The 12301-nt window shown below is 71.2% G+C and overlaps 2 protein-coding genes across 2 annotated transcripts in view; both read right to left on the reverse strand.

Annotated features, from left to right (window-relative positions):
* Window positions 1–565: 565 nt before the first annotated feature.
* On the reverse strand, window positions 566–5515 carry LOC138067026 (maestro heat-like repeat-containing protein family member 2B). Its single transcript, XM_068940982.1, has 12 exons — window positions 5160–5515; window positions 4754–4916; window positions 4274–4467; window positions 3554–3691; window positions 3267–3378; window positions 2542–2688; window positions 2068–2247; window positions 1634–1789; window positions 1327–1449; window positions 1057–1159; window positions 771–836; window positions 566–692 (listed from the first exon to the last, which is right to left on the reverse strand). The coding sequence occupies exons 1-12, from the start codon at window positions 5345–5347 to the stop codon at window positions 583–585; spliced, it is 1680 nt and encodes a 559-aa protein (XP_068797083.1). The 5' UTR covers window positions 5348–5515; the 3' UTR covers window positions 566–582.
* Window positions 5516–5849: 334 nt separating this feature from the next.
* LOC138067063 (maestro heat-like repeat-containing protein family member 2B) overlaps window positions 5850–12301 on the reverse strand; it is a 79716-nt gene continuing 73264 nt past the window's right edge. Inside the window, exons 18-33 of the mRNA XM_068941021.1 lie at window positions 12154–12295; window positions 11506–11558; window positions 10787–10894; window positions 10367–10486; window positions 10058–10180; window positions 9742–9894; window positions 9482–9508; window positions 9011–9133; window positions 8596–8675; window positions 8364–8499; window positions 8149–8232; window positions 7783–7887; window positions 7433–7556; window positions 7160–7269; window positions 6298–6450; window positions 5850–5975 (exon numbers count right to left, since the gene is read on the reverse strand). Coding sequence (XP_068797122.1) covers window positions 5850–5975; window positions 6298–6450; window positions 7160–7269; window positions 7433–7556; window positions 7783–7887; window positions 8149–8232; window positions 8364–8499; window positions 8596–8675; window positions 9011–9133; window positions 9482–9508; window positions 9742–9894; window positions 10058–10180; window positions 10367–10486; window positions 10787–10894; window positions 11506–11558; window positions 12154–12295 — 1767 coding nt within the window. The remainder of the gene's footprint in view (window positions 5976–6297; window positions 6451–7159; window positions 7270–7432; window positions 7557–7782; window positions 7888–8148; window positions 8233–8363; window positions 8500–8595; window positions 8676–9010; window positions 9134–9481; window positions 9509–9741; window positions 9895–10057; window positions 10181–10366; window positions 10487–10786; window positions 10895–11505; window positions 11559–12153; window positions 12296–12301) is intronic.

Raw genomic sequence — 12301 nt, forward strand, 5'->3', positions numbered from 1 at the left:
CCCAAACCGCAGCCCTTGGCCTTCCCGCTCCCCCGACCGGCCCCCTCCGCCCCCCTTCGGGGCCCCGGGCCGGTGCCGGCGCAGCGGCCGGGCAGGACTCGGCCCCGCGCCCGAGCCCCGGCCGCCCCGGACCCCCCTGCGGCGCCCCGCGCCCCGGCAGCCCCCTCCCCTCCCCTCCCCGCCGGCAGCCCCGGCCGGGCGGCACCGGGCTCCGGCCCCTCGGGCTTTGCGGCTCCTCCTCGCCCCGCGGCTCCCGGCTCCGGCTCCCGGCTCCGGCCGCCTCCCGCCCCGGCCGGTCCCGGTCCCTCCCCGCCCCGCTTACCTGGGCCCCGCGGCACCAGCCCCGGCCCCGGCCCCGGCCCGGCCGGGAGCCCCGGACACCGAGCGCCGCCGCCGCCGCCGCTTCCCGCGGCTCCGGGGGCCGCGGGGGCCGCGCAGGCGCCGCCAAGGGGCCGCAGCCCCGCCCACACCGACGCCCCGCCCCAGGCCGACGCCCCGCCCCGCAGACGCCCCGCCCCGCCCCAGGCCCCGCCCCCGGCGCACACAGCAGCCCGGCCCGGCCCGGCCCGGCTCGGCCCGGCTTTATTGCGGCTCGGCGGCGCCCGCCGCTCCCTCGAGGCCGCTGTCGCGGAGGAGCCGAGCGGCCGCCTGCTGCACCCGCGCGTCCCCGTCGCCCCGCAGCGCCCGCAGAGCTGCAACGGCACCGGCGTCAGCGCCCCTGCTGCCGGCGGGGCCGCCCGCAGCCCCCCGGCCCCCGGCCCGTCGCCTACCTGCGGCCAGCAGCGTCGCCTCCGGCCCCGGCAGCCACTCGGTGCCCGCGTGCTCCACGAGGACGCCTGCGGCACGGGGCACCGCGCGGCGTCACGCGCTGCCCGCCGCCCCGGCCCGGAGCGCGCGGCGGGGAGGCGCCGGCCCCGGCTGCCCGGGGGGCCGCGGCCCTCGAGGCGCCCCCCGGGCACCAGCACCCGCCACCCCACGGCCCCGTGGGCGCCGCCGCCCCGGCGCACCTCCCGCCCCTCCGGCCCGCACCCCGCGCCCCGCGCCGCCCCGGCTCACCGGCCACGTCGAGGGCCGCGGCCCGCAGCTCCGCGCAGCCCTCCAGGAAGCAGCGCCTGGCGGCGACGTACAGCCTCTGTTGGTGCTCGCGGCTCTCCTGGGCCTGGGGGACGCGGGCACACGCGTGTCCTCCTCTGCCCGCCCGAAAACGCCCCCGCGGCGCCCACGGCCCGGGCACCGCGGGCGGGTGCATCGCCCGCCCCCTCCCTCCCACCCTCCCTCCGTCCCTGCCCGCGGCCCCCGCGGCCCCCGGGGCGCGCAGCTCCTCACCAGCAGGCTGCAGACGGCGTCCTGCAGCTCGGCCGCGCTCAGCCTGGTGCCGACGGCGATGCCCTGCCGCACCCTCCTCAGCTCCAGGAGCGGCGCGCACAGCCGCAGGGCGCCCTGGCACGCCTGGCAGAGAGAGCCCAGCCCTGTCGCGGCCGCCCCGGACGCGGGGCCGGCAGCAGGGAGCCTGCCCCGGCCCCCTCCGCGGCCCCCTGCGCGCGGCACCGCTGCCGGCGGGGAGGGCGGAAACGTCCGCGCGGCGCCGCGCGGCTTTGCCGGCTGCTTCGCGCGCCAGCTCCCGGGCTCTCACCGTGGCGGCTCCCGCGTCCGGGTCGCGCAGGTGGAGCACCAGGCTGGCCCACGTGCTCCCCAGCTCCCGGGCGAAGAAGGGCCTCCACCGCCTCGTGGCCGCGGCGGCCAGCACCCCGTACAGGGTGAAGGCCGCCGAGCGCAGCGACGCCTGCTCCTGCAACCCAGCGCCCCCGGCCGTCAGGCGGGCGGCGGGGACCCCTCGGACGACTGCTCTGTAACCCCCGAGCGCTGCCCGTCGAGCGCAACGCCCTCAGAAAGGACCCCCGGGGGAGGGGAGGGGAGGGGGGCCACAAACAGCGCCGCCTCCGTCTCGCCCAGACATCGGTGTCTTGCCCGAACCCTCCCGCTGCGGAGCTGCCCCGGCCCGCGCCGCCCCGCGCCCAGCCCGCCAGGGACCCTTCGAGCGGGCGCCAGGCGACGCCGCTCGCTTACAGCATCAAAGAACGCCCTCGTGGCCCTGGCGATGTCCTTGAAGGCGGAGCCCACGGCCTTCCCCCGGAGCTCGTCGACCACCTTCGCCAGCGCCAGCAGGCTCTCGGCCACCACCTCCGCCGAGGCGTCCTCCAGGCCCCTCCGCAGCGCCGCCAGGACGGCTCCCTTGCGCTTCCGCAGCTGTAACGCGCGCACCAGCCTCTCGCTGTCCTGCCTCCGACCGCCCGCCTCTCCCGTTGCCCCGGGGCCCAAGCTTCCGGCATCGGCCCCGAGCAGGGGGCAGCCCAAGGCTCCCGGCGGCACCTCCGCCCCCTCTGCAGCCCGGCTGACGCCCGAGGACGCAGCGCGCCCGGGGGAAAGGCCCCCGGTTGCCTCTGCTGCTCTGCCCAGGCTCCTCGCCAACCCCTCCGCCGCTCTCCGCCTGCATCTCTCCGGCCAGGGGCCGCGTTTCCTGCGGGGCAAAGCCCCTCTCACCTTCTCCGGCGCGCCGCTGACCGCGTTGCCCAGCCCGCGCGCTGCCATCTGCCGCACCGTGCTGCTCGGGTCCCGCGCTTTCTCCACCAAGGCCCCCAGGACGGGCTGAAGGCACCTCCTGGCCTGGGCCGCTGGGTCCTTCATCAGCTGCAGCACAGCGACCCGGCCGTCAGCAGCCGGGGACGGAGGCGGACCAGGCCCGGCCACAGCGCCCGCCCGGGGCGCCGCGCGAGGAAGCCCCACGAGCCCGGCCTGACGCCCCCGGCCCCCGGCCGCCTCCCTTTGCGCCCGGCCCAGGCCGAGGGCAGCGCTGCCCCGGGCCCCAGGGCGCCCACGTTGGGGCGGTCGGCCTCCGGAGAGGATTTCTCATTGGGTCCCGGGGCCGCTCAGCAGAGCTGCGGAGCTCCAGGCAACCTGGCAGCCCGTCCCGGCTGGGGTCGGGGACGCCCTGGAAAGGGGTCGCTGACAGAACGCCCGCCCGTCCGTCCTCTGCCCCGGCAGCAGCGACGGGGACCCGGAGCGAGCGGTTTGCAGGGCCAAGAACATCCCTGGCCGCGGCGCGGGGGAGCGACGCGGCAGGGGCCGGGGAAGGGCAGCTCCCGGGAAGCCTCCTACGGGGGGATCCGCTCCCGCCTCGACTGCGACACTTGCTGCCGGCACCTCCCCAAAGAGCAGCGTCATGAGAAAACCCCTCCTAAACCTGCCTCTCCCTCCTCCTCTCTCACCTCCGCAAAGAAAGCCGCCGCCATGACCCGCAGGTTGGACGACGGGGCCTCCAGCCACTGCGTCAGGACCAGCACGACGGGCAGCGAGACGGTCCCGGCGCGGAGCAGCACGCTGCGCGCAGAGCACAGGCAGGCGGCACGCGGTTACGCAGGCAGGCACCCGGCCTCAAGCCCCAAAATTCACCCGCTGCCCCGCAGGCTCCGCTCGGCAACTCGGAGACGGCCAGGCCAGGGGAAGGGTCCCACCAGCCCCCCCAGGGCAGCGAGGCGCCTCCGCGGGCCCTCACCCGGTCAGGAGACAGACGCCGTCGTGGTGAGCCCGCGGGTCTTCCAGGGCGGCCCAGGCTCCCTGCTTCCGGAGCAGCCGCAGCCACTTCTCCTCGAGGCTCGTGCGCAGCACCACCTCCAGGGTCTCCAGGGAAAGCCTGGGGGGAAGAGCAGCGAGTCCTGCATCACCGCAACAGGCTCCTTGGGCAGAGCTAAGGAGACGCCGCCGCCTGCGAGGCGATCCTTCCCTCGAGCTCAGCCTCCCCCGGGGAGACGCAACGCGCCCCAAAATGACATCTCACCACCCTGGCGTCTGCCCGGCTGTGAGAAAACTGGCCTTTTCATCCTTCCTGGCACCCCAAACTCACCGATCGCACTAGAAACCCCCAGGCTCTAGACTTCGCGCCAGAGGCCCCGTTGCCAGGGCCCTGGGCTGCCCCGGTCACCCGGCCCCAAAGGCAGGCCACGGCCACCTCCCTTTCGCGGGCAGCCTGGCCTGGCCGGCGCCACGCCGGGTTTTATCCCACTCGTTCCCGTCCCTTCTCCAAGGGGCAGCAGGGCAGAGGGAAAGGCACGACACCCCGCAGGCAGGAGACGCGGCAGGCAAGGCCCGAGCCCTCGGCGGTACCGGCCGCGCAGGAGACGGGGCAGGCCAAAGCGCTGCCTCGGGGCCGTGAGCGAACGTGGCCCGGTTACGGGGACCAAAGCCCAGCCTCTGCGTCTGTCCCGCTGGCTCCTACCTGCAAGGATTGTCATCACTCGTGTGTCCCTTGAGGAACAGCTTTCCCCGGGTGCTGACTTGGGAAAAGGGCATCTCCTTCCCCAGCGTGGCGCTGATCTGCTTCAGCAGCACCGGCAGCAGCTCCGGCAGCAAGCGCTGCACAGCCTCCGGGGTCTGCTGCGTCGACACCACCTCGCCGATGGCACGTGTGATCTGCAGAGAAATTCAACCAGCAACGGCCTGTGAAAACAAGGCCTTTTCCCACCCTCCCCTCCCGCCTCGGGGACCTTTGCTGTCCGCAGTTCGGCTTTCCGCAGCAGCCCCGCAGGCTGGCAGCAGCAAACGGTCTCGGCTGCCCCCGCTGCCAGCGCTGCGAAGGGCCCAGCACGGCACCCCGGGGGCTCGGGGGGGTCGCGACGTGCACAAAACTCCCTCAGCCTGAAGGGTTGTTAGGACGTCCGATGCGAAGCTGCAGAAACGCGTCTGCCAGCGCACGCACCTTGAGCGGCTCCAGCGCAGCCTGACCGTCGTCTGCCTCAGCCTCCGCAGAGCTGCTCCTGGGCTGGTCGTTTCCCGAGCGCTCCAGTTTTTCCATTAAAGCCCTCAGGAGCTGCTGCACAAAGAACTTCCTCCCCAGGACCCGCCACAGCTCCACGGTGCCGCTGCAAGGCAGCACAAGTTCCCCCGTGAGCCCACGGGCTCTGCGACCTGCGATGCCACCTCGGCGGCGGCCAAACGCTCTCCTGGCCTCCAAGGGGCTGGCGCGGGCCGGGCTCTGGCCGTCGGCTCTTGCCGCGCTCAGGCTTTCTCCCCCCAGAGCAGCAGGACCGGCTTCTCCGCTGGCTCCTGCTCGCCCCGTCGGCGGTGGGTCCTGCCTGCCCGCGGGGCCGGGGCACTGCGTGTACCTGTCCATGGGCAGCTGCTTCTGCAGCAGGCTGTCGATGACGGCCCCGGGGTGGTAGAGGGCCAGCACGGACACTGCCTCCAAGAGGACGCGTCGGAGGGTGTCCTGCTGCATGGTCGGCATCCGGATGTAAATGATGCTCAGGATTTCCGGCACCTGAACGAAGACCAAAAGAGCCGTCCTGCCCATCCTTTCCTCGTCCTCCCGCACAGCCCGGCACCCCACTCGGCTGATGAGCAATTCCTGCTCCCCGACCGTTTCTCAAGATCCAGCCCTAAAGCCCGAAGGCTCTGGGCAGCGGCGGGGGGACGCTGGACCGCCACGGGGACACATCTCTGCTGCCGACCGAGGGCGACACCGAGGAGCTGCCCTGGGCCGAGGGACCTGCCTGTGGCCCCAGACCCAAACCCCAGCGCAGCAGAGCCCGAGCGGAGGAGGGCAGCAGAGGCTGTGACCGTGCAGGCACCGGATGGGACCGGGCCCCAGGGCCACAGGCACGAATCACCAACAAAGGGGCCATGACTGCTCCCGAGAGCAACGCCGCCCCGGGGCTGGCACAGCCAGGCTCAGGCAGAACGACGAGGACCCACAACAGCCACCCAACATCAGAAAAGGCACCATGCACAGAGCAAAACGCGGGCAGTGCGTGGAGCTGGGCACCAAGGACCAACGAGCAAGGAAGGGGACTGTGCTAGCGAGCGTGTAAGAAACCCGAGGCAGCACCAGGAGTCAGGAGGAAGAAACCCCCAGCGTCAACGTCCTCTTCCTCCCGGGGCAGGGCCTGGGACGCCAACAGTTTGCCACAACCCCCCTTCTTCTGGAGGCAGACAGGTGCCGTCCCGCTTTGGGCCAGGCCAGGGAGGGCTGAGCATCGCACCCGAGAAACGGGGAGGAACTGGCACTTTGGGTGCCTCAGCTGTAACCGCCTCAGTTGTGGGAGCGAGCTGGGTTTGGCCCAGGAGGGTCAGTGTCACCGGACGAAGAGCAGCTCCGGGATTCAGCTGCCGGCACTCAGATTCGGCAGAGCCCTCGGCGCTGCGCACCAGGGGCGGCTCTTTAGCCCCCGGCACCTGCACGAGGTGCAGGGCAACGGCCGAGGCGGGAAGGCCAAAGCCCCAGGGAAAAGGTGTCTCTCTCACCTTCGTGGAGAGCTGCCCCCCGCATTTCTCCAGGAAGGTGACCAGCCACTCGCCAGCTGCCTGAGCGCACGCGGACCTGACCGACAGCATCCCGTCCAGGGCGGCAGAAATGAAATCCGTAGCCTGCGCTTTGGGGATGTATTTGCAGATGATCTGGGGAGAAATCAGAAACAGGAGAGACCACGTCACACGTCTGCTCCGGCTCTTCAGAAAGGAGAGGAGACTCGGGCGCTGGGGGGCGGCGGGCCAGTTCGCTAGGCCTGGCGGGTGCGACCGCCTCCCAGGGCAGCCGGGCAGGCAGGGCTGGCTGAGCGCTGTGCGGCCCAGAGGCCTGGAAGTGTCTCCCCGGGCGCTGCTTGCTCACACGCAAAGCCTGCACCCTGCCCGCCCCCGGGGCCAGGCCCTCAGGATGCCAGAGCTGCTGAGAGCCCGCGCAGGCGCTGCGCACGCCGACCCCCCGCAAACGCACGGCTCGATACACGGGACGCCCAAACAAGTACGTGTTAAACCCAGCAAAGGGAGAACGGGCAGGAGACCAGAAAGAGAAGGCAGAGCAGCTTCCCGGCTTCCCTCCAGCACCTCTTTTCCCACAGACGGGTGGGTATGTGTGCTTCCGTGCGGTGTGTGACGGTCCCACACGCGTGCACACACCCCCCCACACACCCACACACACCCCCCGTGGCCTCTCCTCCTTCCCCAGCGCGCCTGAAGGACGGACACGCTCGACAGCCGCTTGCTGCTCGCTAACCCCCGGCGCCCAGTGCCACAGCTCTCCCAAAACGGAGCGCGGCCCCGGCCGGGAAGCAGGCAGCTGCCCGGGAGCCCAGGCACCGGCTCCCCCCGCGCTGTCGGGGCCAGGTACCTTCGCCAGTCTGGAGGAAGCCTGGAGCTGAGCCTCGGCGTCTGGGGCGCTCAGCCGCTGGCACAAGGGCTGCACCTCGTCCTCCTCGGCCCCCGAGTCCAGAGTCTTGCCTGCAGCGAGCACCAGGAGAAAAGGGCCGTGATGGCGACGCAGACCCCACCTCTGGCCCGCGGGCCGGGACGAAGGAGGAACGGAGCCCGGCCCCGCGCGATCGTCGGGCCCCCGGGGGCACAGGGGCCCGGCTGGCCGAGCCTGGCCGGGGGCTGCCCTCACCTCGGATGCGGAGCAGGTGGCCCAGGCAGGCCCCTGCCCGCTGGCGGGACGCGGCCGGCGAGTCACAGACGAAAGGCGCCAGCAGTCCCACCATGGAGCCAAAGAGCTCGAAAGACTTTTCTCCCTGGGGAAACAGAAGGCCGACGAGAAGGTCGCGGGCGGCCCCGATGGCCGATCTCCCTCTCCCGGCTGTGCTGGCGTCCGAGCCGGGGCAGGGCAGCGGGGCAGCCAGCGGGGCAGCCCCACAGCCCAGGAGACCCGAAACCCAGCACCTGGCCCGGGGCAGAGCTCCCTGCCGGGGCCGCAGCCCGTGGGGAGGGGGGACACGGCGCACGGGGGTCCCTTCTCACCGTGCGCTCGAATCGCTCCTCGTAAGCGCCCAGCAGCTGGGCGCAGGCCTGCAGGGCCCTCTCGCGCTCCCACTCCTTGGCCGAGGTGAGCCAGTACTCCAGCACCTGGGCAAGAGCAGACCTGTCTCCCAACGGGCCTCCCCGGCCTGCCCGCCGCCACCCCAAGCGTCTCCCTCCCGCGCAGAGTCCCGCCGAGGAGCTGGGACTCGGCAGCCGGGGGCGCCGGCCCCTTGCCACCCCGTCAGCCGCTCGCGGGGGGCACCAGCGCAGACGCGCTGACCCTGCCGACTGCACAGCCCAGCTCTCCCCGCGCACCCTCCACCCGACGCCGGGGACGCCTCCCCCGACGCCCCCCCGGATACTCACGTGCAGCATCTCTGCACACCAGCCGGAGGTGAGGTCTTCCTCCAGCAGGGCTGTCACCAGCTCGCCGAGGGCTGCCATGGTCTGCTGAGAGCGGGAGAGAAGGACGGGCGTTGGGCCGCACACGGAGACGCCCAGCGCAGCCGGAGGGGGCAGCGCGCAGCACCTGCTGCTGGGGGATCCCCCGGAGAGGCCGGGACAGAAGGGCCAAAAGGTACCTGCACGCGCAGAGCGTCCGCCGCTGCCGCCCCCTCCTCTTCCGCCTGCTCCGGGGCAGGCAGGGGCATCGCGCTCTGCAAACACTGATCCAGGAGGTCGCGGTTTTCCTCCCGGCTCAGCGACGGCTTCAGTTTGCTGGCAGAGAAAAAGGAAGACAGGAAAGAGGCTTCCTACCCCTCCCCAGAGCGGGTCAAACCACAGCCCCCCACAGCCCTGGCGGGAAGAGCCTACCTCAAGTGCCCCAGGGCCAGAAACGCCTCCTGGCGCAGCGGGGACGCCAGGCAATCCCGGGGCTCCTCCTTCACCAAGTCCTGCAGGTCACAGAGACACGCGCACCGTGGGCAGCGGGCAGCGACCCAGAGCCCTCCCGCCGGGAACAGGCTCTTCTGCTCGCCCTGCCCCGGCGCACGCCCTGGGCACCCGCACGGCTCCCACAGCGGCACCGGGGCCGGCCAGCCGCCCCACCGGGGACAGACCCACTGCTCTCCCCAGCGACAGCCACCGGGCGCCAGCACCCACAGGCCCCGAGCCTCAGGGCGCTCAAGGGGCCGCGCACAGCCAAGGGAGAGCATCACGCCTCGGGGCAACCGGCCTCGGGGCTCAGCCCCAAACTCCCTGGTGGGACAGTCCCAGCCCCGGCACTCACCAGCAGGATGCCCAGCAGCTCCCGTTTGGAGGAGAGCTCCACGCGGTGCGAGCCCCCCGCCCCCTGCATGGCGCGGCTGACCTCGGCGACGCTCCGGACCAGGGTCAGCTTCAGCTGCACGTCCTGCGGCCCAGGAGAGAGAAACACAGCGGCACCGATGAGCAACGCCTCACCGGGCCAAAGGCTGACAGGGGAACACGGCGGGGCGGCCAGCCCCAAAGCACAGCGCACGACCACTGCATCTTCCAGGAGCCACAGGCACATGGGCTCGGCGCGTGGGTCGGAGGAAGGAAACCTCCTCTCCCCTCCTTGGAGGAAGCTCCCCCCGGGAAGGCACAAGCTTTCCCGGCAACCGACTGCAAGGAGACCCCGGACCCTGGCCCGGCGAGCGGGAGAGCGAGCCCGGCACGCCGGCGATGGGAAAGGTGCGCGGCCAGGGCAGGAAGCAAGGCCCCATCGGGCAGCACTTACCTTGGTGGAGATGGTGAAGCCCAGCACCTGCAAGGCGAAGGGGGACATGGTGAGAGGCAACGAACGGTCGCAGCGCACGCAGCCATGCGGACACAGGGATACGCAGAGGGACACGGGCTGCGTTTGGGACTCGGCCTTCAGCGCAGACCCCTCCTTGGGGCTCTTTGCTACGAGACAGCCCGTCGTGGCAAGCTCCAGCTCGGAGCCGGGCTGGGGCAGGCGGCACCTCGGCGTGGCCGGCCCTGCACCCGCGCACCCACCTGGCAGCTGGCGCGGTAGTGCTGCAGGATGCCCCTCACGATGTCACTCTCCACGCGGGCCAGGAGCTGCTCCCGCGGGGCGCAGAGCGCGATCCGGCTGTAGGCCAGCATGAGCGCCATGTGTGTCCCCGCTCTCTTCCCCTGGTGGTATTCCTGGGCCGTGGGAGAAGCCACGAGACGTCAGCCCAGCACCTCCGTGGACCCCAGCTCCCGCTGCCTCCCACTTCTCACGCAGCAGCCACCACTGGGCTGCTACTGCTTTACAAGTGAAAAAAAGGCAGAGGAAAAAGAAGCCAAGACACCCGCGATCCTCTACCTTCAGGCGCTTGAAAACCCCCGACACTGGTCTTTCTTCCATGGAAGAGCCAAACTCCTGCACCAAGTCCAAGGCAAGGTGGAAGTGGCTCTCGGCAGAGCCGCCTACAACGCAAATCATCCCCTGCAACACAAGAGAAAGGGACACTCAGCCACAGCAAGCTCCGAGCGACACCTGCCATATCATCCCACGGAAAGAGCAGCGACACGGAAATCGGAAGAGCCTGGAGCGCTCTGCTGGGAGAGATCACCGCTCCCCTGGGAACACGGAGGGGCTCGGCGGAAAGCAAGGGGAGAAGAGGAAACCCACCTCTCTCTCAGACGCCTCCAAGTAATTTGTTCTCAGTAGATGTTTCTTCACTTCCGCGCGGACGTAGGGGACGTGCGGACACACTGCCAGGGACACCCCGATAGCCTTGTACAGGAAGGCCTGGAAGAGAAGAGGCCACCCCAGACGAGGTCACGCACAACCTGGCGGGACGGAGCGGGGCCGCGACGCCCCAGCCCGCGCCAGGCATGAGGAGCCGGCCGCGGCGCCCGGCCGTTCAGCCCAGCCCCGCTGCCCGCCGGCGCGGAGACAAAAGCCTGCGTGGGGAAGGGACGGGAGCCAGGGAGCCCGGCCCGCCTGCAGAGGGCAATATCTGCAGGCGCAGCCCGGGGAGCGTCCCGGGCTCTCGCGCCAGCGCCCGCGGGGAACGGGAGCAGAAACGAGGCCTCGGCAGGGACCCACCTGCTCCCGGGACAGCCGGGGGTAGCTGCCCTTCTGCTGGCTCAGCTCGAAGCTCAGGCCCATGGTCCAGGCCTGGCTCTCGATCGTCTCCAGCGACGTCCTCAGGAACTAGGGGAAGCACAAGCTGAAGCAAACCCTCCCCGGCCCCTGGGCGAGGGCTGCTCGCCAGGCGCCCGCTGCTCCTGCTCTCTCCCTCCCTCCGCGCAGGGAGCCCCAGCGACCGGCCCGGTGGCGCACACGTATCCCGCAGCCATCGCTCGGGTTCAGTGAATCCTGCCTTTCTGCCCAGGGGCGGCGGCTTTCCACAAGAGACAGCCCAAAACATCTCGTCCTCTTTTCCCTTCCCTGTTTCATACGGAGGATTTTCTATTTCTCTGGGCGCTGGGAGATCATTCTTCTTGAGGGACTTCAAGGCACGCCTGGCGCTAGCCTGCACGTGGCAGCTCCCTGGCTATGCCGGTCACGGCCCGCGTCCCGCAGAGCCGCTCACAAAGCGGAACGATGTGACACGGCAGAACAGGAAACGACCCTCTGTGACCCAGAGCCCTTTGCAAAACAAAATCCTCTGGGCGTTTTCAGGGCGTCTTGTGGGCGTTTCCTCTTTTCTAAACTAAACTGGCATTCTCCTCCTTAGGCTCCCTCTGCTCCTGGGGAAGTTCCCACCCACACCTTCCCCCTCTTTCCCAGCGTCATTTGCTGCCCTCGCAGCAGCGCTCCACCTTAAGCAGAAGGCGCTCCCACTCGGCAGAGTCCAGGCAGCTCTCGCTTTTCCCTACAAAGCCAGAGCAAGACACGCTCAGCGTCACTTAGCACCAGAGGAGCCCAGGGGTCTCCTTGGCACTGCAACACCCCCCGGCTCCCACGCCAGAAGGGGCCCGAGCCGGGAGGCTCAAGCCCCGGCGCCAAACTCTTTGCCAGGCCCCAGACGCCCGGCGGACCCTGGGGCCGGGGGCCGGGGTCACTCACAGACCCGCCGGGCCCAATCCCCCTCGCTCCACTGCGGCTCCCAGGGCAAACCAGGCCGTCACACGAGGGCACGGACCACGCTCACGCGTTCTCGCCCCGACACGTCTCCCCCACCCCCAGGAGCGCCGAGCCCGGCCCTCCCAAACACCCACCCAGCAAGGACGCCGGGGGGCTGCACAACCTGCTCGTGGCCCTGACGGGCAAGAAAGGCCCCGGCCCCCGCACGCACCGCTCCTGGGCGTTACTGCCCTCGGCGTCAGCGCGCGCTCCCTGGCAGACGAGCGGCCGCAGAGCAAGCGCTGAGAAACCCAGGGCCGATTCCCCTCCCTCACGCCTGGACGCTGCCTTTTCCTGCCTCCCCTTCGGCCTCCCCAGCCCCTTCCTCCCCGACGGCACTTTACCTTCCAGGTACTGCAGCAGGAAGGGGATCTTCACGGCCCACACCATCCCCACGGCGCCGTGGATCGCTCCCGGCAGGGCCTGCAGCAGCCGCAGGGCAGCGACGCCGCAGCCGCCGCCGGCGTGAGGAGCCGCCGCCAGCACCTGGGA

This window comes from Struthio camelus, chromosome 4, assembly GCF_040807025.1.
Source record: "Struthio camelus isolate bStrCam1 chromosome 4, bStrCam1.hap1, whole genome shotgun sequence".
NCBI lineage: Eukaryota > Metazoa > Chordata > Aves > Struthioniformes > Struthionidae > Struthio > Struthio camelus.

Coding starts and splice junctions, on each gene's coding strand:
- LOC138067026 (XM_068940982.1), bottom strand. CDS start 5,347: ATGGGCAGGACGGCTCTTTTGGTCTTCGTTCAGGTGCCGGAAATCCTG. Junction 3,692..4,273: donor AGTGATGACAATCCTTGCAG/GTAGGAGCCAGC, acceptor TCTTCCCCCCAG/GCTTTCCCTGGAGACCCTGG. Junction 1,790..2,067: donor CGAGGGCGTTCTTTGATGCT/GTAAGCGAGCGG, acceptor GCTGGGTTGCAG/GAGCAGGCGTCGCTGCGCTC.